The sequence below is a fragment of the Pundamilia nyererei genome, unplaced genomic scaffold (genome assembly GCF_000239375.1).
Source record: "Pundamilia nyererei isolate P.nyererei 1_Seehausen unplaced genomic scaffold, PunNye1.0 scaffold00411, whole genome shotgun sequence".
NCBI classification, from domain to species: Eukaryota; Metazoa; Chordata; class Actinopteri; order Cichliformes; family Cichlidae; genus Pundamilia; species Pundamilia nyererei.
The window spans coordinates 96,740-121,334 of NW_005187812.1; the positions used below are offsets into that span (position 1 = coordinate 96,740).

At 38.9% G+C, this 24,595-nt stretch overlaps 2 protein-coding genes across 17 annotated transcripts in view; both read right to left on the reverse strand.

The window, feature by feature from the left end:
• The window catches only part of afap1 (actin filament associated protein 1), a 100,081-nt gene extending 95,486 nt beyond the window's left edge, over window positions 1–4,595 (reverse strand). Inside the window, exon 1 of the mRNA XM_005753182.1 lies at window positions 4,479–4,595. Coding sequence (XP_005753239.1) covers window positions 4,479–4,503 — 25 coding nt within the window. The 5' untranslated portion in view covers window positions 4,504–4,595. The remainder of the gene's footprint in view (window positions 1–4,478) is intronic.
• A 3,137-nt stretch (window positions 4,596–7,732) lies between these two features.
• ablim2 (actin binding LIM protein family, member 2) overlaps window positions 7,733–24,595 on the reverse strand; it is an 87,886-nt gene continuing 71,023 nt past the window's right edge. For 14 of the 16 annotated variants that reach the window (XM_013915960.1, XM_005753194.2, XM_005753191.2 and 11 more), the window contains 7 exons: window positions 21,945–21,982; window positions 21,657–21,756; window positions 21,522–21,580; window positions 17,207–17,267; window positions 15,752–15,759; window positions 15,552–15,632; window positions 9,557–9,670 (listed from right to left, as the gene is read on the reverse strand). In XM_013915960.1, coding sequence (XP_013771414.1) covers window positions 9,557–9,670; window positions 15,552–15,632; window positions 15,752–15,759; window positions 17,207–17,267; window positions 21,522–21,580; window positions 21,657–21,756; window positions 21,945–21,982 — 461 coding nt within the window. Of the gene's footprint in view, window positions 9,671–15,551; window positions 15,633–15,751; window positions 15,760–17,206; window positions 17,268–21,521; window positions 21,581–21,656; window positions 21,757–21,944; window positions 21,983–24,595 lie in introns of all 16 variants that reach the window. The other 2 variants (XM_005753195.1, XM_013915959.1) reach the window with 1 other exon arrangement.

Genomic DNA, 24,595 nt, shown 5'->3' on the forward strand with positions numbered 1-24,595 from the left:
CAGCTGTGCTCTGTGGATGCCTCCTCGGGTTGGAAACAATTATTTAGACGTATTGTTCTGCTCTAAGAGCTTGTTAGCAACTTTTTCAGATTCAGATTCAAGATCCAGTCATTGACTATAATTGACTCTTTCTTTGTTGAGGCCATTAGCAGGTTGTAATTCACTACACACAGACACACACTGCAGAGCAAATATTTCATCTTTTCTTTTTTTCCTCCTGACTTTTAACTATGAGTGTAGAGTCCCCACCTGCAGGCAGGATTGAAGACAGAGATTTATACAAACTGAGAGAGACACTGGAGGATAGGGAGCAGACTGGAAATGTTGGCCTAAAGCTAAGCACAGTACGGTACACATACCAAAGGTGGGGGTTGGGGGGTTTAAGAGAGAGAGAACCAACAAAAGGAGGAAATGGACAAAAGAGAGGACAAAGGAAATTGTGCTGAGGATGAAGAAGAAGAGAGGTCAAAAGAAACACAGCTGTTCAAAGTTAAACAAGGAGGGCACACCGATTAGTTAGAAAATGACTTTTACCTGATCAAGGAAACCCAAAATAAATAAATAAAGCAGTGGTTTGAGTCCTGTAACAAGATAAATATGTATCGTGCATGCTTGAATTATATCTTGCATTGTTACACCTCAACACACAAACCCAAACAGACCCAGATGTCCAATAGTGATGATGTCACTAGCAGAACCAACAGCATTAACAGAGCTGAGGTAATTAAGACTCAAAACCAGTGAGTGTAAATAGGAATAAATATATGAACCACAGTGTTTGAAAAGATATGCCAAAGATGATGTATATTATATTGAACTTTTCCTCATTGGAATTTTGCTATACTGGACTTTTTAAGTTTGCATTCTTAGAAGTGAGCAAAGGAATAGTTCAAGCTATAATTAAGCCTCTGAATGATTCAGATAGGGGCTGCTGAGAGATAACAGCAGAATGACAAAATCTGCATTAGGACGTTGAAGACGTGGCAGTATTTGTACCTCATCCAGCGAAGGACTAATGGGTTCTTTGAACTTGCATGTAAAGGAATTTTAAAAACCAACAAAAACACTACGTTGGATTAAGGTAATACTTAATTAGTCATCAGTCAAGAGTCCTTACACTACTCCCTCTTGCTCTGTCCTGTTTATGTGTGTTTCTTCAGGCTGTTCCAGTAGTTGGGGGAACATAGCATCAGGGTAAATGGAGACACCTGGGCCCTGTGTTTCTGAATGATCAATATTTGCTCTTCCTCTGTCCCACTGGAACTCTTTTTTTTTCACCAGTCTGGCAGAATACTGTTCACTCGTTCACACATACACCGTCAATACTGGTGACTACTATTTCTTTCATTTGTTTTCTGTTGTTGTCGTCATGCCTTTCATGCCAGAGTCAGGTTTCTGTTAAGCTATAGCCTCAGCAGTCTGGACAATGGACAAAAGAGGAAAGCTGAACAATGTTTATCAATCCTTGCAGCTTACAGGCAGCTGCATTTATAACTATGTAAGTAAATGAAGAATGATTTGGTCTTTAAACTCTAACGATGTAGGGTTTAATGCCTAACCCAACCAGTAAGTAAATCGTGACCTTGTGCCTGAACCAAACTGGGTGAAGATTCATTCACAGGCTTGGAGACCAGCTGCTGCCCCCAGCTGTTTGGTGAGTGACTGCTGACAGTTGCAATGTGAAATTGCTCACATAAAGGTGAGCAATTAGAGATTCCTTCTCAGTTGCCTCAACCCTCACTCACAACTTGTGTGAGTAAGGGTTGTGACCAGTTTCACTTAGCGACTACCAACAACAGAGAAGACATTTTTTTCCTAGCGACTGGTAGTTGCTGACTGGTTTCTAAGACTGAAGCCTTACTCCTATTCTTTAATGACTATATTTTAAGCCCTAGAACATGTTCAACTGAAGCAACAAAACAAATTTAAATCATTAACTGTAAACACCTCACTGACTTAAGGCAAACTTTGACAAGTTTCTCAGACGCTGCTTTGTTTTAGTCATAACAAGTGGTGAGAACTGGTATACCAGTTCACTAAGGTTCTTTCTGCCATTATACAATAGCTTTTTCCAGTTATTAATAACATTTGTTGTAGGAATTCTAAAACTCTCCAGTGAAACTACAAAGTGTGTGCTACAAATCTCACCTCTCACCTTTCCTCCGCATGTGCAGGTTACATTGTTGGCTCAAAGCTCCATTCAGTCTACAGGATGTTTACAGATTGTTTGCCTGCCTTTGTCTGTTGTCACACAGTAACTGGCTGTGGGGAAGCTGGTCTGTCCTTTGAACTAATCCAGGACATAACAAAAATCAGACAGATAGAGATACAAACAGGGGTTTAAAAAAAGCAAGAAGGAGTCTGGGAATAACTGTACATGATTAACCCACAAACAAAACAGAAGTCAGAAATGTCTGTGTAGGCCAGCATGATGCCTGCTATCTGAAAGGTTACTGATATTTTAGGTACCACAGCATATGTGTCTATTTGAATATCAAATGGGTACCAAACTGTCAGTTATACACAGACTGGAAAAGCAGTCTAAAGTACACAGCTTGTAGATGGCAATGGCCCCATCCTGTATATGGTGCTGCTCATATAATCATCAGCTATTTATACTGGTTGTTATTTAATATGATTTCTGTTATTTGTAAACACTGATCTACTTATAACTCACAAACCTAAATAACTCAATTACTAACAAATTACTACTAAATAGGATTTTGAGCTGTGGAATTAATAGTATTATAAATAATAGGGGGGCTTTTAATTGTAAACATAGAAATTAACATGGAAATGACAGAATAGGCAAGGAATTACTGGCCACAACCCCTGTTCACAGCAACTACTCGAGGCCTTTTATGTCTATCATGGTTCTTTGGATGTAATAATATCTGGAAATATTCTCCTCTCTCTGTCATTTGTTCTGACGTTCTTTCTCCCTCGGTTAATGTCACAGAATGATAAAGACACGCCAGATTAGAAGTAAAGAAATAAGTTAAAAATTGTGAAATTCTTAAAACTTAAACCATGTGGTGACTGTTCAAATGTAATGTAATGTGAACATGAACGTGTGTAAAATGGTTACAACTTTTCATACACAAAGACAAAGAAACAGAATCAGTGCTTCTCATTTGAAGTATATCTTTGAATCGGTCATCATAAAGATTTGTTTGTTGAGGAACAAAGTAAAAAATAGTAAAAAAGTAAAAATTTTAGAGGACTTCATTAAATGAACATTAATATACAAAACAGCTGATTTGGGGTTTCTTCAAACTGGCTGAGTAACTGATCACTACAATTTCAACATTTTCAAAGGTGACTAAAGGGATCATTTTTATTAGAAGTCATCTCCGGTGCAAGCTGACTTTTTTAATCCTATTAATTGTTCCATCCTAATTATTCTTCATCTCATGTTTCGTCTGTCTAATTGCTCTGTTGTATTTGAATAACTGCATCCGGGTGGGGGTTGCCAGATTAGCTGATGCCTGTGCGTCTCTTTAAGACACGAGGCAACACTAGCAAAATGTCTTAACCCTCTTGAAACAAATGTGTTCAAAATTTAAAACAAATATGGAAATCACCTCTGATATGTTTGGATTCTAGATGGCATATAACCATAAATACATTGATAAACATAAACTTGTTTTTCTTTGGATATATCATTCTAATCGATCAAAAGTGGATTAAAAAACAGTAACGTTGCCTTAAACGACTTTCTCCCGAGCGTTTTTTTCATGTTGAGAAATCTTAATTTAATGAATCAGTCTGTTAACTGGCCTCTCTTTGCTCTTTTCATTTCAACGACGACCACTTGTCTGGAAGTCACAGCTGGGAAAGCTGACAGAGATCCATGCTCCCAGCTGGTCCCCTCTTCACCCCCTCCTTCCTCCTCCTCCTCCTCCTGCAGGGCTGCTGATGCTGAGAGCAGCCTGCAGTATCCAAACACAGGCATCACACACCCAAGGTCTACCAATTAATCACACCTCTTTCTCCCTGCCTCCTCCTTTTCCTGCCTTCGTCTGTGTTACCACATGGCCCTTTGTAGCTTTATTCTAATGTCCTTTAATATTTACCAATAACACAAAACATGTAAAATACTTTAAAGAAAATACACTAAAATGTCTAAATAGGAAAATGAAATGAAAATATCAGAGTAGATGCAACTGAAGACAGCGTAGTCACTACACAGTATCACACACACACGCACACACACACACACACGCACGCACGCACGCACGCACCAAAAGACTACTAAAAGGTACAACTACAGAGAGTTGGGGAGAGTAAATATCACAAACGAACCAATAGGAATTTAGTGTCATTAAAGCGTTATTTAAAAATGTAGGCAGTAAATAAAGCCCAGCACACAGCTTCCATCAATTGTTTGAATGAATTCAGCAACACACCCAGACGAACTGGGAGCAACTTGTTAAATAAAGTCTACGACCAGAGGTCGTTTGAATCCAGCAGCTTACCTTTGTCGTTTTTCTCCTTATCCATGTTACAACGGACAACATGGATAACTGATAACTCCTCTCCAGCCGGTCACAATAAAGGAAGGGCGGGTGCACCCGTCAAGCACCCCCTCTCCGTCTCCTCCACCCTGTTCTGACAGGAAGTGAGTGATAGGAGCGCCGTCCAATCGCAGGCTGTATCGCGGGAGGCGGGTCTCGTGGCCACGTGGGCCTGTAGAACGTGTTGTGTAGCCAGTGTGTGAAAGCAAGTGAAAGCTGTTTGGCATATACAGTCGCAGCACACTGGAGCACCAAAGCACACCTAAAGAAAAAAACCTAAAAAAAATCTGCTGCTCTTTGCCCACACAAACTATGAAGCTATAGAGCTCAGTTAATGTTTAATCTTAAAACATAGATAAATAACTAGAAAGTATTTAACTCTGTGAGGCTTCATCTCAAAAACAAAAAATACGTTTAGGAGAATTATTCAACCTTTAGCAAAACAATACCATGTATTTTAGAAAGCTTGCGTTTCTGACAGTTTTTTTTTTATTCATCATCATCTCTCATGTCCATGTCTGGAAATGAGACAATTTTTAAAGGGGAAAATAATTCTATAATATTATTTTTTTAAACGTAAGAAAAAGAGACAATATTTATAGTTATTTGCCATTTATAGTCTTTTTTTTTTTACAGTCATAGCTTTAACTACGTTCCTCTGCCTTACGTCATGGTGTAGATAGGAAGAGAAATAGAGTAGGAGTCATCTTGAAAGAAGAACATGTGAATAGGTTTGTGGAGTCGAAGAGAGCGTCAGATGGAATTGTGAGTTTATAGTTGGAAATCAAAGGGGAGAATGTAGCTAGAGCGCACTGGAAGTTAATCTGTAGCATGACTTTCAAAGTCAAGAAGAGGAGGAGAGTGAAGGCAGCGATTAAATGGTTGAAGTTGAAGGAAAGATGTTGCACAGAGTTCAGGGAGGAGCTGAGTAAAAAGTGAAGAATTGCCAAATGACTGGGAAAGTACAGCAGAAACGGTGGGGGAAACTGTCAAGAAAGAAAATCCTCTGAACAGAAAAAAGAAGACAAGAAAATTTGATGGTGGAATGAAGAAATGCAGGCATTCAAAGTAATATCTTAGCAAAGCAAAAGTAGGATTGTCCGAGAAAGTAGACAGGAGTACTCGAAGGCAAGTCATACAGCAAAGAGAGAAGTGGCAAAGACAAAAGAAAGAGCATATAGTGAGTTGAATGTGAGGCTGAACACTAAGGACGGAGAAAACGACTTGTAGTGATTGGCTGGATAGTTTATGTTAAATAGAACAAGCTCATTTTCTAATTAAGTCTCTAAGGAAATTATTTATTGATGCAACAGATCTCTGGATCTCCCCTAAAGGCACTGCACATCCAGTTTGGATTTAACTAGAAGGGATATTAAATATTAATGAAACCACAATTCTTTGACAATAAATTCATGAACCCTAAGAAGTTTAGAAAGAGCTTGTTGAATTTGACCATGGTATTGTAACAGTTTGGGAATTTCTTTCTTTCCTCCTTGATGTTCTACGAAAATTCCAACAAAAAGTGGTATTATTGCAAAGTGGAAGCAACTATGAATGGGAGGCCATGTAGACTTACAGAGTTACTGAGTGTTGATGTAGTGCTGTGCGATACTACAAATTTTGGTATCCATACCAAACACACCTGAGCATCCAGCACAGGACACTGGGGAACCACCAATGCACCAGTGGGTGGGGGCTTGAGGCACTGGCAGGGAGTGCGGCCCAACACCTGGAGGATCCTGAAATGTTCTAAGGGGAGTCTAAGACTTGACCTGACACATAGACATACATGACACAGACGACCCTCTGCCAGACAACGGTTGGCGTTAGCGGGAACAGCCAGAGGCCCACGATGTCCGGAGGAACTCACTCGCCTGGTGGAGCGCTGCAGCGAGGGCCCCCTGTCCGAGCTCTGGGTGTGCAGCGCCAGCAGCTAGAGCCACAGCAGCTGAGATTTTCTTTTTTTCTTTTTTTTGTAGTTAGGGGCTAGGCAGCATCTAAGGAGGCTGCCAAGACAGGCTCCCACATGTGATCACAATTGCCACACACACACTCTCACACAGTACCACACGTAGGTACATGTGCAATATGTAACAGAGTAGAGAGATAGGCTCAAAATGATAAAGAACTACTGTTGCTCTCTTATCAGGGAGTTTTTCTTTAGTTACAGGAAATGCTTTACATGTTTTAGGCGAGGTTGCTGTCAACCTTGCAAGTTCACAGTGCAGACTCTCCAGTCACTATTCTGTGACTTTAGCATATGAATAGGGAACATTTTAACAAACAGTCTGATTTAATCTTGGAAATAACTTTGCATTACTTTTATTAATTATTAAAAAGAGAAAATGTTTGTATAGATGACATTTACCAGTCGTTAAATTACTAATTCGCTTGTTATCCTTAATTCTCTAATGTCCAAGTCAGTGATGAGCCCAATAATAAACATAAGTCTATCAGAATATGTATGTTAAAGTTTTCACCTACGACAAAGACAGCGAGGACTGTTATTATTATATTTATTTATTTTACAGCAGTCAGCTGTTCCTTGTCTTGCTTCTGTTACGCACACCAGAGAGTACACATTGAACAAAGAATAGACACTCAAAAAAAGGCCTTGAAACAGCCCCACAGGGACACTGTTTGTGGTAAATGTGACACATTGGTTCAGTATAGACTAATGATTTACTGCAGACGTATTATTCCGTGAGTAGATCCAGCATGAGCAGCAACATTAAGACGGTTGATTAGTGTCTAAAAATGATGACTAAAACTTTTAGTAATGAAGACTTGTATTTGTAAAGGAGTATTTTAGAATGGATTGAAATAATCCAAATAATCTTCCACCATTAGTTGCAGTGGGCGAGAAAGATACGAGACAGACATTTCAAGATTTTGCAAATATTTTCATGTTAACCACTTGCATTTGTGACATAAAAGAAACCTATTTTGTGAAAAACTAGTGAGTTTTCTTTACATTAAAACATATTTGCTGTTAAAAATGATTATGACTGATATACTAAGCACTAGCAGGTTTACCAATGGTCCCAACACACACACACGCACGCACACACACACACACACACACACACACACACACACACACACACACACACACACACACACACACACACACGTACCGCTTACTTGAAGGTATCCATTAGAAAAGGGCTTTTAAAATCTCACAGTTGTAAGCACTTAAAACCATAGTGACTCTGTAGTTTGGATAAAGCACTTTAATAGCAGATGAATATTAGAAAGAAGACATGGCAATGCATGACAACAGTTAGTGTGTTACTTACATGAGCAACATTTGACACTCAGATTAAACTCAAAATTTGATATGTTTCTCTTCAAAAGCACTCTTCCCTGACACAACACTCAAGATTTCAAAAATAAAATCCCTTCCCCAGTATTGCAATTAAATAAATACCTAACACAAGCTAATGTAAGGAGCTGAGCTGGGCACTTCATTTGACCAGAAAAGAATCAATCACTCAAAACACATTTATGATAATGTTGTCATTCATTTCTTATATCAGGTCAGTTGACAAACCCCATTTCCCATCCTCATGCATGCCTTAAGAGTTATACACCATGGCAGACAGATAAATCTGATATATATCCAGTATATGTTTACATACATGTTACAGTATGTTAGTTGGCAAGTTGATCGATTTACGGTCCAGAAAGTCGAGCAAAGCTTGAATGTATAGCTTTATTACTGTACGCAACAATACTTTCAAACAACAAACATACAAAGAGTTAACTCTCTAGCTGAGAAGATATAATACAGTTAGAGTATTGACTTTAAAATCAAACAAAACCTCTCTTGTTCAGCTTACGTCTGCTGCAGTTATGTGAAGCTTAGTCTGCAAGGATTTATTTTGTTCAAAAAAAAAAAGAAAAAGAAAAAGATGATTCTCTCAGCTGCATCCTCCTGACTGGTTTAATGATCCTTTTCAGAAGTCAAAAATAGCTTATAAAAATAATTGTATTTGTTTTGTTTTTTTCATGTGAGTGCACGTCACCCTAGCAATGCAGCATGTTTGACATGTTTGTACACCCTGAAACCTTCTGTATTCTACCCCTCCTTTTCTTCCTCTCGCTGACTGTGATTCAGAGTTGTGGCTGCTATCCAGCCCCTGGCTACTCTATCTGGGCTGATTTATGAGAGGCTTGCGTGAGATATGGAGCCACATTCAAATGTACCAGAGCACGCATATCAAAACTATGTAGCCAACTTCTCTGATTGAATAGAACAAGAAGGAAAACCAAAAACAAAAGATGATGAGGTGGTTTTTGACAGTTTTGAAGTAAAACATCACATATTGTTTGTTTTTTTTTTATCCCTGTCTTTGACCTTGACATGCTTGAACAGTGAATGTCTACAGTCTCTTCACTGTCCTAATGTAATGGCAAGGGTGTAAAAACGAACTGTCTTGAATATGTAACAGTAACCTATTGCAAGGAGCAGACACAGCAAGAGAGAAAAGGCAGCGCAGCAAACAGGTGATATGTAGAAAGAGACAAGATGGCAAAACCTCACAAAGAGAAAACAAACTCTGTACAGAAACAGAAACAAGTCAATACTGAGATTAAAAGAAGGTGCACATAAAACATTCCAAACCACAGAAACCTGGAGGAAGGCCTGCATGAGAATTGGAAAAAGCTGTTGTTTTTTTATGGAGTATGAAAGCACTGGCATATGGGAGGGTCAGGGGTCGATGCAAAAACCACATAGGAGGCAAGGAGCATCAGCACAGGCCATGCAAACACAGCTCCTCAATCTCCATAAGGTTGTCAGTCAAACATTTGGACCACACTGCATACAAAAAGCTATAGATGCCCGCCGCAGCTTTGTGAAACTGTGCCCTCGCAGGGTTCCTCTGTGGCTTCACAGGCATGGCGTTTTAGAGGTGGAAAGTAGGAGGAAGGAGTATCACGGTGGTGCATATATAGATATTTCCGATGGGGCTTTTTTTTGTATTTTGTTTTCTTCCCGATACTTTTTGAGATTTTGTTTAGCATTGTTTTTCTGTCTAAAAAAGGCGTGCCTTCTTCTTCATGTCATTCTTCTTCCAGAGAGCCAGGCGGTCAAACTGCTCCAGGGTCATGCCGAACACTTGGTGAAAGTCCTCTGGAGATAGATGTCTCTGGATTAGGAAATTGTGGCAGAAAAAACATTGTTATTTAGAGTGGACAACAGTAATACCAGCAGCTTCTTGTGAACCTTATAACCAAAGGAAACACTGGTGGTGGTTGGCGTTTTAATGATAAAGAAGCAAAGTGGGTGACAAGATGTTCAGACATATTGACCACAACTGTACTTTTATTTATTTTGTACCATAAAGATCTTTAAACTCAGCAAAATAGTTATCATATATTTGTTTTTCATCAACAGTTTCTTCCATTTGCACACTTTCTCTAAAATTATAAACTTTTTCTTTCAGAACGATACTGAAAAACTAGTTCATGCATATATTACTTCTAGCCTAGTGTATTCTATTCATTTATATCAAGATGTCCTAAAACTCCTTGAAAAGCCTTCAGTTGATCCTGCAGTAAGAGGACTGACAGGAACTAGAAAAAAAGCAGATTCTAACCATTTCGACTTCTCCTTATTGGCTCCCTGTTAAATCCAGAATTGTATTTAACCTCCTAGGACCTGGCGTCCACATATGTGGACATCACATTTTGGGTTATTTAGACCAAAATACTTAACCTTTCTCTACAGGGGCCTAATATCCACTTACGAGGACACTATACTGCTACTGTTCTATTGAAATTTTGAATGAATATCCTCATATGTGGCTCTGATTTTTCGTAGAAACAAAATTTAGATAAAAAAAAAAAATCTGGTAATTCGTTGTTTTTACATTCAACAGGTCCCAATCAGCCCAAATATCAAAGAGAAATTAATAATGCATGCCATGGAAGAGTTCGGGTCTTAGGAGGTTAAAATCACATAAAAAGTCTTGAATAATGAGAATAATCATCTTATCTTAAAGACCTTATAGTATCAATCATTCATTCTCAGACTGCAGAATTGTGGTTCAAAGGATATCTAAAAGTAGAATGGGATGCAGAGTCTTCTGCTTTCAGGTCTCTCTTCAGTGAAACTAGCTTCCAGTTGGGATCCAGTAAACAGACACCCTCTCTACTTTTAAAATTAGGCTTCAAACTTTCCTTTTTGCTGAAGCATATAGTTAGGGCTGGATCAGGTGACCCTGAATCCTCCCTTAGTTATGCTGTAATAGGTGTAAGCTGTTGGGTGACTCCCATGATGACCTTTTTTCACTTCCTGCAAAAAAATAGAGTAACCTTTGTTGCTTGAACACATGTGTCATTCAGAATTAAGGGTGCCTTCACAGCAGTGCAAGCTATGCAATGTGCTGCCATTGAGCTGCTCAAACTGATTAATCAATAGAACAATAAATTAATTTCTAACTGAAGCAGTACTATCTCTGGATCTTGGCCAGCATAATTTTTATTAATCTGTATCAGCTTCATGTCTAAGCCTGAACGCATATATTAGATGGACATCCTGACATGTCTGTGTTGTGCGCACACAGTAAACAGGCATAATATTGCCTTCTGTCTTGATGTTTAATACAGTATTTTGAATTTTATCCCTTATAAATTCTTCCAACCAAAACTCCTATCCTAAAACCTCATGTTGCCAACACTCACTAAGTTCTCTCTAAAAAACAGACACAAAAACAGCGTAACAAAAACTTGCATGGCATTGATTTAAACCCAGAAACAGAGCGTAGGTAGCTTTAATATAAAATGTTTCCTGCACTGTGCACTGCAGGTGTGTGTTTTTTGTGATCAAACGGTAAATGGCCTGTATTTGTATAGCGCTTTTCTAGTCCCTAAGGACCCCAAAACGCTTTACACAACCAGTCATCCACCCACTGGCAAGCTACATTGTCGCCACAGCCACCCTGGGGCACACTGACAGAGGCGAGGCTGCCGGACACTGGCGCCAAGTGTCTTGCCCAAGGACACAACGACCGAGACTGTCCTAGCTGAGCTCGAACCGGCAATCTTCCCATTACAAGGCGAACTCCCAACTCTTGAACCACGATCGCCAACTATCAAGAGCTAGGTAAAGCTATTTCTGTGAAACAGCCAATCCCCTGGTTTATATCAGCAAACAGAAGGTTTGGTTTTCACCCCGAGGTAAAAATGTTCAGGTGCCTTAAATTTTTCACCTGCCAAATTGACAGGATAATGACACTGGTGGTATGAAAAAGGAGGATACTCTTCCCCATTTCATATCACAGTGTGTAACTGTAAAACCAATGACTCATGCCATTCAGTATGTTACACAACATGTTTTCTGTTAGCTGTCAGTAGCAAAACACCTGGTGTGACATCACTGAATGGTATTCTGCTAAAGAGGTTGAATCCAAAGACTTTCAGCTCTAATTCAACAACTTTAACACAAGTTTTGCTTCAACTGTTTCAAAATTACAGCCATTTTATACACATTCCCCCATTTCCAGAGGCTCAAGAGTAGCTGGACAACTGCAAGTAGTTTAATGGCCAAGTGAGGCCTATTTCCTTGTAATTGTATAACAAGATCGTATAATCTGGAGATTATGATGAGAATTGTATTTTGTAGCTTTTTGCTGAAATGTCAGTATGAGGTCCAAAGAAATGATTATGATGAAAGAGATGGAAGTTATCTTTTGGTGAAAAAACCAAATTCCACCTCTCAGAGAGGCTGCAAAAACTTAGATTTTTAGAAAACATGAAGAAAAGAGAGAAACAGCTCATGATCTGAAACATACCACGTGATCTGTCAAACACAGTGGAGGTTATGGCATAGCCATGTATAGCTGCCAATGGAACCAGGAAATAGTATTTATTGATGACATGACTGCTGATAGAAGTAGCCAGATTATTCTGAGGTATATAGGACTACACTCTTTGCCCAAGGATACTCTGGCATTTATACTGGAGCAGCATGAGATCAAACCAGACACCTTCCAATTACTGGCTGACCTACCTCCTGGGCTATAGCCACTCCAACATGGACCTAACTGTGCGGGTTTACACTTTAACGGGCATCCTTACAGAGGGTCACACACTAGCTAAATAACAGAGTCATCAGTGTTTATCCAGATAATACATGAGCAAATATATCTGGAGGCCTATTTGGGGTTGGCTTTGGCTTAGGAGGTGAAGTGAGTCGTCTGCTATTTGGAAGGTCAGTGGCTCGATGCCCCAGCTCCTCCAGTCTGCATTCTTCAGTTATGAGTGCTTAGGCATAAAAAAAAATGACTTGCATGAATGTGTGGGTGAATTAGCTTTGAGTGCCCAAATGGAAAAGTGCTACTATCCATTTATTTACTATTTCAAAGAACTTGGAACTCCTTTTTCTTGCATTTCTATAATTTTTATATAGCCTAGACTTCAGTTTGTGCTCCTAAATTTACATTTTTCCGTGGCACAAGAACTACATGCGGTGTGTACTTACATCTTTTACTTTTCATTAAGACTACAAGCAAAGTTAAATTAAATCAAAATAAATTTAAAGCAATTAAAAACCTGTCAGTTTGAGGTGTTGCATGGGTCAGGTAGCTTAATTGACCTAATCACAACAGGCTTATTGATGTGAGTTTGAGCCTTTAATTATGTGCAATATTTTTGTTAAATATATTTAACCTCCTAGGACCTGGCGTCCACATATGTGGATATCACATTTTGGGTTATTTAGACTAAAATACTCAATTTTGCTCTACACGGGCCTGATATCTACTTACGAGGACATTGTAGTGCTACTGTTTAATGAACATTTTAGATGAATATCCTCATATGTGGCTCTTATTTTTCTTAAAAACAAAAATAAGGTAAAAAAAAAAATCTGGTAATTCTTTGTTTTTACATTCATCGGGCCCCAATCAGCCCAAATATCACAGAGAAATTAATAATGCATGTCGTGGAAGAGTTTGGGTCTTAGGAGGTTAAAGAAAGAACATTAATATTCTTTACAATGATTCTCTGTATTTTCAGAAATAAATAAATGGAAAATACTTTAAATATTTGGCTACAATAATAGTAAAAGGTACTTAATATAGCAACCCAAGCTTCAAGAGCGACTAGCCGAAAAGACACATTTTACAGGCAGTGTATGGTTTAAACGTGCATAAGAATAGTTTTCTTTGTTTTTTTTCCCTTTTCACTTTTATATGTTTCCATCATATAAAAATTGACTTTTTAGCTGCTGATTAGTATGGCTAAACCTAAAACAGTTAGGGGTCAAGGATCAGTGGTGGGTAAAACGCAGGTCAAACAGTTTCTCTTCTGCACACACTTTTGACAATAGGACTCCAGTCTGGTATTTCCAACCACAGAGGGAATCTCTTGAGTATCCTCAGTAACCTCAATATGGTCAGACTCCACTTGGGACAATATTTCTGTTAACTGAAAGCCTCACAGTGAACTCTCATAGTGGGGTTACTGAAGACTGAAATGTTTCAGAGGATGTTTTTTAGACAAAACCTCTCTTCCGAGGACTGCAAAACATGAGCTCTGAACCCCAACACAAACCACAATTGGATTTTTTTTTAATGGGTTCTTTTAGAGACAAAAACAGCTCATTTTTTTCAGCTGCTCAAACTTAATGAAAGTTTTGAATCTTTAAATGGGTTGTGTAATAATAACAGCAGCAGGAAATTGGTTATTCTGGGACATTAAGTCCAATTTCACTTTATTTCTTTATTATAGTTATAGGACATATATGTGTGTTAAACTTGCTGTGACCTGGCACCAAATTAAATTAAACTACTGCAAATTATACTTATATTTCTCATAAAATCCCCAGATGTACTCTACTATGCAGATTATTTCTTTAACTTGAAGAATTTTCTTGCAGAGGCCAAATAAATAAAGACTTCCATTACATTTATATATAAATGCTGAAGATGTCTTTTTAAAAATCTAAACATTAATAAACCGATGTTGCAGATCTGTCTCCTCTGGTTTCTGATTTTTCACCAGATTTTAAAACCTATCAGCAGCCACAAAATCAAGGTCGGACTGTGCATGTCATTCGTCTTTTTCTCAGCCATACTGGCTCTGGCTTTGGCAGAGTGTTAATGACAGGCATGGCATGTTTGTTTCAAAGATTCATTTGTTTAATTCATCAGTCTTTATGTGTCTCTGTAGTAGTGTTCTGCTTCCTAGTTACCAAAAAATATATATATATAGGTTGATGTTTAAAAAAAAAAATCAAGAAAGAGGCATATATCCCTATATTCCACTATTTCACAGATTTCTGTCTGCAGACATAGACTGTATATAAAACAAGACCTTAACCTGTTTCTAAAGTCATCGCTGGTGATGTGCCCAGCCCTAACCGTATGTTTTAGAGAAAAGCAAAAAATTACTATTTTAGAAAAAGTATAACTAGTTTTTCTTCTGTGTCAATTACAACAATTACTTACTTTGTCTTGGAGAACAGTTTTACTCTCTGAGGTCTATATCATCACTGATAAAGACTCTAACCTTCATCCCTATCATTCTAATGGACACAAATCAAAATCTACACATATTTTTTTCCCCAAAAGAGTAGTTTTTGGTTGTCTAAAAGAGGGTTAGTGTGAGTGTTTGAAGCTAGGATTTAGGTAATTATTGATCATGACTCGGACTCCAAAGAAGTAAATAAATACAATTATGTATCCTGATAGCAAATACACACACTTCATTTACCGTAAGTTACATTTTACTTCACTTCACTTCTAAGCGCCTTTTGTATTTTAGCATACAATGTGTATACTAAGAGAAATCCCAAAATAGTTTATTTATTGTTTATTCACCACTTAAGTGATTGAAGATGGCACCTCTATAAGCTTTTGCTGATACTTTTATCCCAATGGCTGAGCTGCCTAGCTCCTACCCAAACCACAAATTCTTGACTTGACAAAATTCTGTAAGCCAAAATTTCATATTTTCTCAGGTTTGTTAACGACCTACGGATAGAAGGAGGGAAACAACAGAGGGGAAAGTAAGATTAGAGCTCACCTCCAGTCTGGTGCGGTCTACATCTCTGGGAAGCTTCACTTTCACTCTATGCGTCACTGCCAGCATTTCATAAGGGTAGACCTGGCAACACAAAGTAAGCATTGTGGGAGATTTATTAGGGAATACAATTATAATCCAATGTCCTAACAGTGCTGCCAAGAATATGAAAGTATATTTGCAAAGTGGGAGCAAACTCTTACCTTGTACTCTGAGGAGGGAAAAGACAGAGACAGAAGACATTACTCTGGTGGAACAGTTATCTTTTATTTGAATTCAGAGCTATTATAAAAGCTAGCATAAGTGAGCTTAAAAATAAATTACACTTGTGAACCCAAATCTCTTCAAAAATATTGGGTTTCAAAGGCGTCAAAAAGCATTAGAAATGGTCGCTCTGCTCACACACACAGACTGTTATGAGGTTGGAATACTTTCACCTCAATCTTTGCCTCAGATACAGCCAAGACCGTACACGCACGCACTGGTAAACACACAGCACTAATTTTTCGAGCTGGAAAAATGACATCATCCTTCCTCGCTCTTACTTCTTGTAACTGATCTGGAGCCAAAGCAACAGGGCTCTGCATGCTTGATCGCAACATATATGTAATGTTATCAGGCATTGTAAAAATAACCTTGATCTGACTCATAGAAAGATGATATGGTCCATTTAGTGTCATTTTATAGCTTGGCTAATATTTTTTAGAAGGAAACATTCAGTTTTGGGGATGGAGCCTGTGAGATTTTGCAACAGTGAATTAGCAACGTGAAAACTGCATTTAAAACAATCAGATAACGCGCATTTAGTAGGGTTAGGTTAATTGGTTAACTTGTGAATAGTGATTGTCTGGCTGTCTGTATTAGCCCTGCAACAGACCCTGTTCAGGGTGTGACCTGCCTCTTGCCCTATGGAGGATGGGATAGGCTCCCAACAACCCCCACGTCCACTGTCTCCACCTACATGCTGTTCTCATGTAAGAGAACAACTACAATACCGAAATTCTATTTTAGGTGAATCATCTAGTAATCAGATGACACTTCCTTAACACCTTTATTTAAAAAGTTTTTAAATTCCCAAAGCCAGGCTGTATTCAAAAGCAGATTTACAAGTTAATGAATGCACTCTTTACAGGAAAGAAGATTTTGAATTTATTTCTAAATTAGTCCTCAAAGTTAAAATAGCAAGTTTCAGCTTCACTCAGATGTTATTAACTGTCAAAAACAGGGAAAATAAATTTTCATAAATTTGCCAGGATGACTCGCTGGTTGTTTTTTTCAAGCAAAACTCAGATAATTTATGTGGTTCCCCAAACTTAGAGGATAGAAAGCATATTAAACGTGTTAATGAACAGACTGAGAATACCAACAGAGACCAAGAGACACCTTGGTATTTTCCATGCTGATGCTAAGCTAGCCCTAGACTGTAAAGAGGATGTTGAGCTGTAGCCTGGTCAGAATGAGTAAGGTGAGAAAGGTGAGAGAACTGTCATACTACTAACCCCTTCCAGTATGGTAGTCTTGGTTGGTATATGATCGTGCATGGTTAAAAAAGACACTATAGACTGCACTGGGTGTAATGTGCTATGCTGTATATGAGTGTTTTGCTGATAAAACCTTTAAAAACTTGATGAGAACTGAAGATACATGTCCGCTCTCACCTCTCATGCCTCCCCAGCTCTGGGAGTCTGGGTCCACTTCATCCTCCATCATCTCAGCAGCCTGCGGGCACACACACATTAAACAAACACAGAGTTAGACCATAATTCAGATATTCTGTGTCATTCCGCCAAGAACACTGCTGCTCTTTATCAAAGCAAGGGTTCATCTGAAAGCCTTTTAGTAAAAGCTGTTGCCCTTGATTTGCTCACATTCTTTCAGAGTTAGCAACGGGAAGTGGATGTGACACGTCTGATAGGGAGTTTGGATTACATTGCTCAGAGAGACTGAAAGCCAACTGATGAGACAAGGAGGGACCGATATTGTAAAGTCTCTGCTGTTTGTCCAGTAATCCATTTTCTAGTGTTAAAACTAGTGAAAAACAAATACTATTCTTTAAAATAAGAAAAACAATTTTTGAAAATAAATCGGTATTCATGGAGCTGAACTGGCAGGGATATTGATATACGATATACACATAAGTGGTAACTGGTGTGAAATGTGAGTGTGAATGGTTGTCTATCTCACTGTAGTAGCCCTGCAACACACAAGCTAAGGGCAGACCACACCATCTAACATCTGACACAAGTAACTAGTTAATTAGCTATCTTGCCTGCCAGGAAGCTAATGGTTCCATGTTAAATTTGTCTCCATGCAACAACATGAAATGCAATATATGCCCTACCATCATGCTTGCAAAGTGGAAAAATATGGTATGGTAGCTAGAAAACTAATATACAGTGTACAGAGAATTTCTTGGTGTCTGTAACTAAACCAAGAGTCAGCCTAAACATCTGAGAAATCAAGCCAAGACAGTATTGCTTGAAGTATCTGGCAGTTCCTAAAATGACCAATTGAGACTCGCTCCAAAGCACAAAGTCTTAAAACTATCATTTAGGAATTATGGTCCAAGGAAAGAGACAAGCAGCCCAAGCATTTACTCAGCCTCTAAAGGTTCCCACCCTGATCTCATTGGGATGTGCCGTAAGACGCCTAATCTATCACTATTAGCTCCCTTGGTACCAGACATCAAAGGTCAACCTCTCCAGGTCTCAAGTTCATTCCTCAACAAGTCAGATCTATTTAGCTACATAAGTAGTGTCCACATAATATTTGGCATGTAGCTTAGTTAAAGATCAGTCTTTTGTCTCATAAAAAACTCTACAGAGGAATATAAAAGCTATATTCCCATAATGCAACGTACAGATGCCAAGATGCTTCTATCTTGCCAGGATATTGAAACTCCTTGGATGCTTTGCATTAGCTTACTATGGTCTGTCAAAGATGATTAGAGTATGACAGGTAACTATTAAATATTCAGTATTGGAATTCCTATCCTCTCTCCTGAATGCTTTGATATCATGAAATCTTTCCTACTTATGTGTCACCTCTTTTATGTGCATTATGTTCCCGAGAGAGGTTTGTGTACAGTGAGCATTGTATCCCAGCTGTTCTCTACCAACAAGACGATATCATCATTAGAACAAACTTCATTGCCATTCTGTGATCCTGGGGTCACTAGTCTGTGTTAATGGTGTTATTACTACCATTGGCTGTTTATGCAACTGCAGGTAGTTCAGGTTTACCATCCCCAAGAGCCTCAACTACCTTTATTTCTGAGCTATCCGGTTATTCAGTCTGACGTCACTAGCCGTGTCTGGGCCTAAACTCTGCTGCAGGTCCATATATCAAACAATCACTATGGCATTACTGAGAGTTGAAAAACTGTCTAAAGTCTTTCATCTTTAATAAAATGATCAGCGTTCTGCTCTACCAGGTGTAACAACTGAGTTTAACATCCAGGCATCCATGAAAATGGAATTTATGACATTTAACGGAGTTAGAAGTTAGCAGGAAGTTAGCTCGCTAGCTTCCATCTAAATACAATATAGCATGTCCTGACTGCGGGGTTTTGGAAACAAATTCAAACGTACAGCTTTCTTATCACTTCCAACATAAATGAAGACAGAAAACTAAACAGCAGTGACGTTTGTAGGGTTACTGAAGTTTGGCTAGCTGGTATATAATGATGTGCTATGTGACCGCTAGCGACACAGCTATGTTAGCATAATATAAACAAGCTAACTTTTTTTCCACTCGATAAAAGTTAACATGAGTGTTCTCGGTGGTCAGGAACAAATGTAATCGCATGGCAGGATGCTGTAAAAGGACCAAACTTCAGCCAGGAGAACAACTGAGATAATCCATCCACAATACGAGGTTAGTCATTCATATACTGCTGCATGGGCTGTGCTGTAGTTACATCGTAAGGTTTTAAAAACTGAGCTTAAATAAATGATTAGCGGTAATAAAAGCCGAGGGAGGTCAACAGGGATCACTGACTGTTTTAGGAGCTTTTTGAGATTAAATAGAAGAAAATACATAACATTAAACATGTTAACAACACAAAAGCCATATTAAACGCAGACTACTTTAGACCCGGAAGTAGGATTCGTCACGTCATCACTTAATAATCGGATTCTTTGTCCCTTGTGTCCCTCTACACTCCTTGGGGATTGTCCATACTGACTCTCACAGCTCCCCCTTTTCTGCAGAATTTTTGTTACTGTTAGACTGCTTCAACATCACTCAGCATGTTAAAGACACCACGCTCGGACCAGAGGTAACTTCGTCAGACTTGCACTGTTGTTAACCCTGCCAGCTGCAATCATCATGCATTTTTTTCTCTGTTCTTATAACTCTGTGCAGGCAGTGTGTCAAGCGTACCATCTCATCCAAGTCTCTTTATACATCTGGCCTCACTGTGCACCACTAAACTCTCCAATCAGCCGATGATAGTAAGTCTCATTCACTTGATTGTACTTGTAGCACACTAGATCCACCATGTTAACAATAATTTCAGCATGTGAAAAATAGTTCAATATAGTTTGCCATGACTCTATTGTGGCTCTTGAGCTTTCATTTCCTCTTCTGTTCTGTTTTGTCTGCCTGTCCTCTATCCATCAACAAACATCGAGGGAGAGCAGCTATATTGCATCAGTGGCTCATAGACTACCCCCAAAGTCCTAAATAAACCAGAGCACTGCCTGTGTGGACTGAATGGTACTGACTGGCCCTGTGAAATTTGATACCAAAGCTGTGGGGAAAGGGAGGTTGATTTTTAAGGTAGAGCAAAACATTTAAATGGTTTATATGCTACTCTGAGGTTTCCTGAGTTGATTAGTAGTGAGTGGGAGGCTATACAAGGCTGGAAAGTGTTGGTTTGATAGAGCCATGGTGTTATCACATAGAAATGGAGACCCTGAATGGGAAACAGCACCAGCTAGTGGTCTAAATGGCAAAAGCTGTCAGATCCAGACATCTATTTGTTCTATATTTGCTCAATTAAACTATAGTAGAAACAGGATGGCAACTTCATTGCAAGTAGGAGCCATTGTTGGTACTGATTTGAATGCATTTTTTCAAATCTGGTCACTGATCACAAGTAGTTGTGGTGACTGCAATGTGAAGTGTTTGCCAGGTTGCCTGGTAGAAGGCAAGTTGTCTCTAAACAACTATGCTCCGACTTGAGCCGACTGCAGTCAGTATCAGAACCATTGACAAGGTTTTGAAAATTACTGCTTTAATTTAAAAACACAAACAGAATTCCAACACGTTATAGTTAATCTGAGTCATTCTGTGCCAGTAAGCGCAGCTTGTCTGTTTTACCTCTCTTTGCCAGAGTGGACTTGAGTCAGCTGGTATTCCTACATACAAGCAAAGTCTGTCATTTCACAGTTACTGTCACTATTTGCGAAGGAAATTCTGTTTCAGATCTGTGAAAATTTCACTGATCACTGAACGTAAGTAGTTAATGTGAATTTGTGTGCATGAAATTTGCAACAGACGGTAAAATATTTGTGATTTTTGCTGATTTATCCCAGTCACCATAGTGAGGCACAAAAATAGCTTTGAAGACAGCAATGACTGCGAGTGGTCACAAACCTGGTCTCCATTTTCGAAGTAACCACTTGAAAGGCAACAAAACTGCAAGTGTATTGCACATTGCCACAGTAATTCTGGTCATGCTCCAGTCTCCAATCACTGTTTTCCCTAGTGCGACTGTAGCGTTAATGAAGCACCAAACTATGGTGAGGACATCTCATCTGTAAATGTGAATTGGTTTGGTGCTAGGCATTAACCGTTAACTGTTCAGTGTTCAGAGTTTCCAGTGCTACGTCTCAGTAACACAGGTCCTGTTAAAAAATTAAACCTGACTTTCTTAGACACTTTTAAAATAAGATCTTTGGCTGATCTACCAAAGATCTGAGATTGTGCATCTTGGTGGCCATTCTATATCAGAATCTGTCTGCTCACCTTGTAGATGCCGTTTCTTCCATAGCCAGGTAAAGATGCAGACTTATTGTAAGGGAAATCTAAAAAAAAGCAAAGACAATTATTTTCATTTATGTCAGCTCTAGTTCAGCATCTGGCTTGTTAATAGATACTCACTAGGTTGGGAAGTGTCAGTGGGCAGACTGCAGGTTGATTTGCGGGGGTCGATGTCAATCTGACCATCAATCTCACTCTTCAAAATCATCCAACTGGTCCTCTACAAGGAGAAAGTAAGAGACAGAGAGAAAAGGACAGAAAGATGGAAAGAGGTGATGGATGATGGCAAAGTATGAGTTAGTAAATTAGTGAATGGATGTACAACATTTGTAAAGTTTAAGAAAATGACTTGAAGAGAGACAGATATGGAAAGACGGATAAAGACAGAAACTGTACACACAGACCCACCTTGCTATCCTCACCATCCTGCCAAGATGTTCTAGAAGCTGTAAAACAGTCAGATGTTACATGACGTGACAGTTAATGTGCTGGATTATCTCTCTCTTGGCTCCCTTGTGCTGCACTATTAACACCAATAGTAATCCCTGGACCCCTTGCATGACATCATCGGCCACAGAGAGCATCCACAGGGAGCTCCACAAGCACAATGTTACAAAAATGGAGAAAATTCATACTTTAACTAAAGGATTACACTGTACACCGTGGGACATTGGCTTGTTGGCCATCTACAAGTCTAGTCACCATAAAACTCTGTATGTATATCCCTTGTCTCACGAGGATAGATAGAAATGGCTAGATCTGACCCCCAAAAGCATTTCTTTTACATTTATAACCAGTTTGCTAAATGACAGATGACCATGAACTCTCCTGTGAATCATTACTGTGCCAGAAGAGAATCGTAATGTTGCTTTGACAATCTATCTTACTCAAGAACCAAACTTCAGCTTTCAAATTTATGTGTCAATGGCCAAGGGCAACAATTTCCTCTAAAGAATCAACTCTTTGTATTTGGTGAATTTAATTTTCCAGTCCTGTAGTTAATACTGAAATAAATAAACCGTCATCTGGAAGCAAAACACAAAGTGCAACATTATTTTATTACTTTTACTTATAAGTAATAGTATTGTTATATACTTATCCTTAATCTCTCTGTTAACGATTTCACAATTCTGAAAAAAGCAACGCCGAATAGCAAAACTTTCAACATGACCTCTGTCAGAAAGGGCTTGGGACCAATTGGCAACCTCCTGGCAATCACAGATTGCTTGGGAAAAATATCTATTGGAGAATAGTTAGTGGAGGCTGCTGTTAGAGACTCAAAAACAGGTGCAACACAAACCAGAATCAAAAGAACTTCGCAGTAAAAGTTAAAACTGTGACGCACAACTTTTACTCTAAAGGCAAACATTCTCTTTTTATTATTTGCGTCACACTTATTATCTCTGCGCTAGTGTTTTCATAAAATTTCATCTTGGTTGGCAGGGCCATAAAAGATGGTATCTAAGCCAGTGTGACTGAGGTCATAGTGAGGAACAGGCTAGTAGCTGTTTTATTAGAATGCATTGCAACACAAGACAATTTCAGGAGTATAGGCACTTGATAGCCCAATGCAGTGTTAATTAATGTACATCTTCAGGTTGTGGGGCCAAGAGAAACTAAAGCTTAAAATGTGTTGGTCACAGCCTTGTTGTAAACTTATCATATTAGCATGTGGAGCTATTTGTGATGTTTCTGACATACTGACATTATGATGTTAAGTGAATTCATACGCAAGAGTGTGTAAAACATTAAAACTTTAGAGATGACCCCTAAAAAATCTGGATCCAATTCCCACAAAGTAGGTGTAGCCCACTGAAAATGAACTTAAGCTAAAACACATCACACGTTTAAAGGCAGTTAGGAGATCAGTAAAGTTGTTTTTCTTTTTTTGGCAAACAGTACACTTTGTCAGTGATCTAATGTCTGCTGGAATGCTTCCAATCTAGCTGTCAAAAGCCAGCTCAGTTGATTTACATGTCACTGTTACTTGTTGATAGTGATGATGATATCCTTGTGTGGTAGTGGTGACATTAGCTCCTTGGAGTCCCGTGTTCATGCATTTTGGGTGACCCTGTGAAGTTAGACTAGATTTCCTAAAGTATGCAACATAGTCTAGGGTTACTAGAAGTGTAGACCAAAAATATAATTTAGGTACACAACACAATGATTAGGGTAGAGACACACAGAGACACGTCACCATACTAACCGAACAGACTAACACAACATGATTCATGTGCCTGACCATTCACAGTGTACACACAGTTACAGCATCACCAATGAAACCAACCAATGAGCTGGTGGAATGAGTGCACACATGCAGGAACAGGATGAGCAAAAAACACCCATGGGCCCAAATCCCAAACAGCTCCACTCCCACATAGTTTGGATTAGGAAGATGAATAATCAATGTTTCACTGTGTGAGATATTGAAATTAGGGGTATTTCTAAAATTGGTAAAAAAAATAAATTATAACATTGTGAAACAATGTTACCTACAGACCCCAAACGAGAGATAACCTGACATATACTGAACAATGTTGATTTAGCAAATGTGTATATATGTTTGATCGGGACTCCCCGATATTTAACCAGAGATGGGCAGTAACGTGTAACCCAATTACTTTTTTCAAGTAACGAGTAAAGTAAGGGATTACTACTACTGTTACTTTCCCCTAAGCATGCTGCATTACTGCGTCACTAAACTGTGAGTTTGTTTGTGAGAGTGTCTCATGACAATGATGCACGAACATGCAACGTCCGTGGTAACAGACGTGCGCAGATCAACAATGGAGTGCGTGGAAGTACTGATATTACTGAGTTTGATTTCGTGAAAAGTGACAAAAACATTAGTGTACACTCTGCGTGGGAAGAAAACCTCTTTCTACAGCGAAAAATTAAACTTCAAATCTGAGCGAGGACCAAGCACGCTGCCACGGGAATGTGAAATTCAGAGAGAAATCCCCGGATCCCCCCACTGACATGACTCCTGCTAAACAGCCACCACTGGGGTGGCTGTAGCTCAGGTGGCAGAGCAGGTCAGCCACTAATCAGAAGGTCGG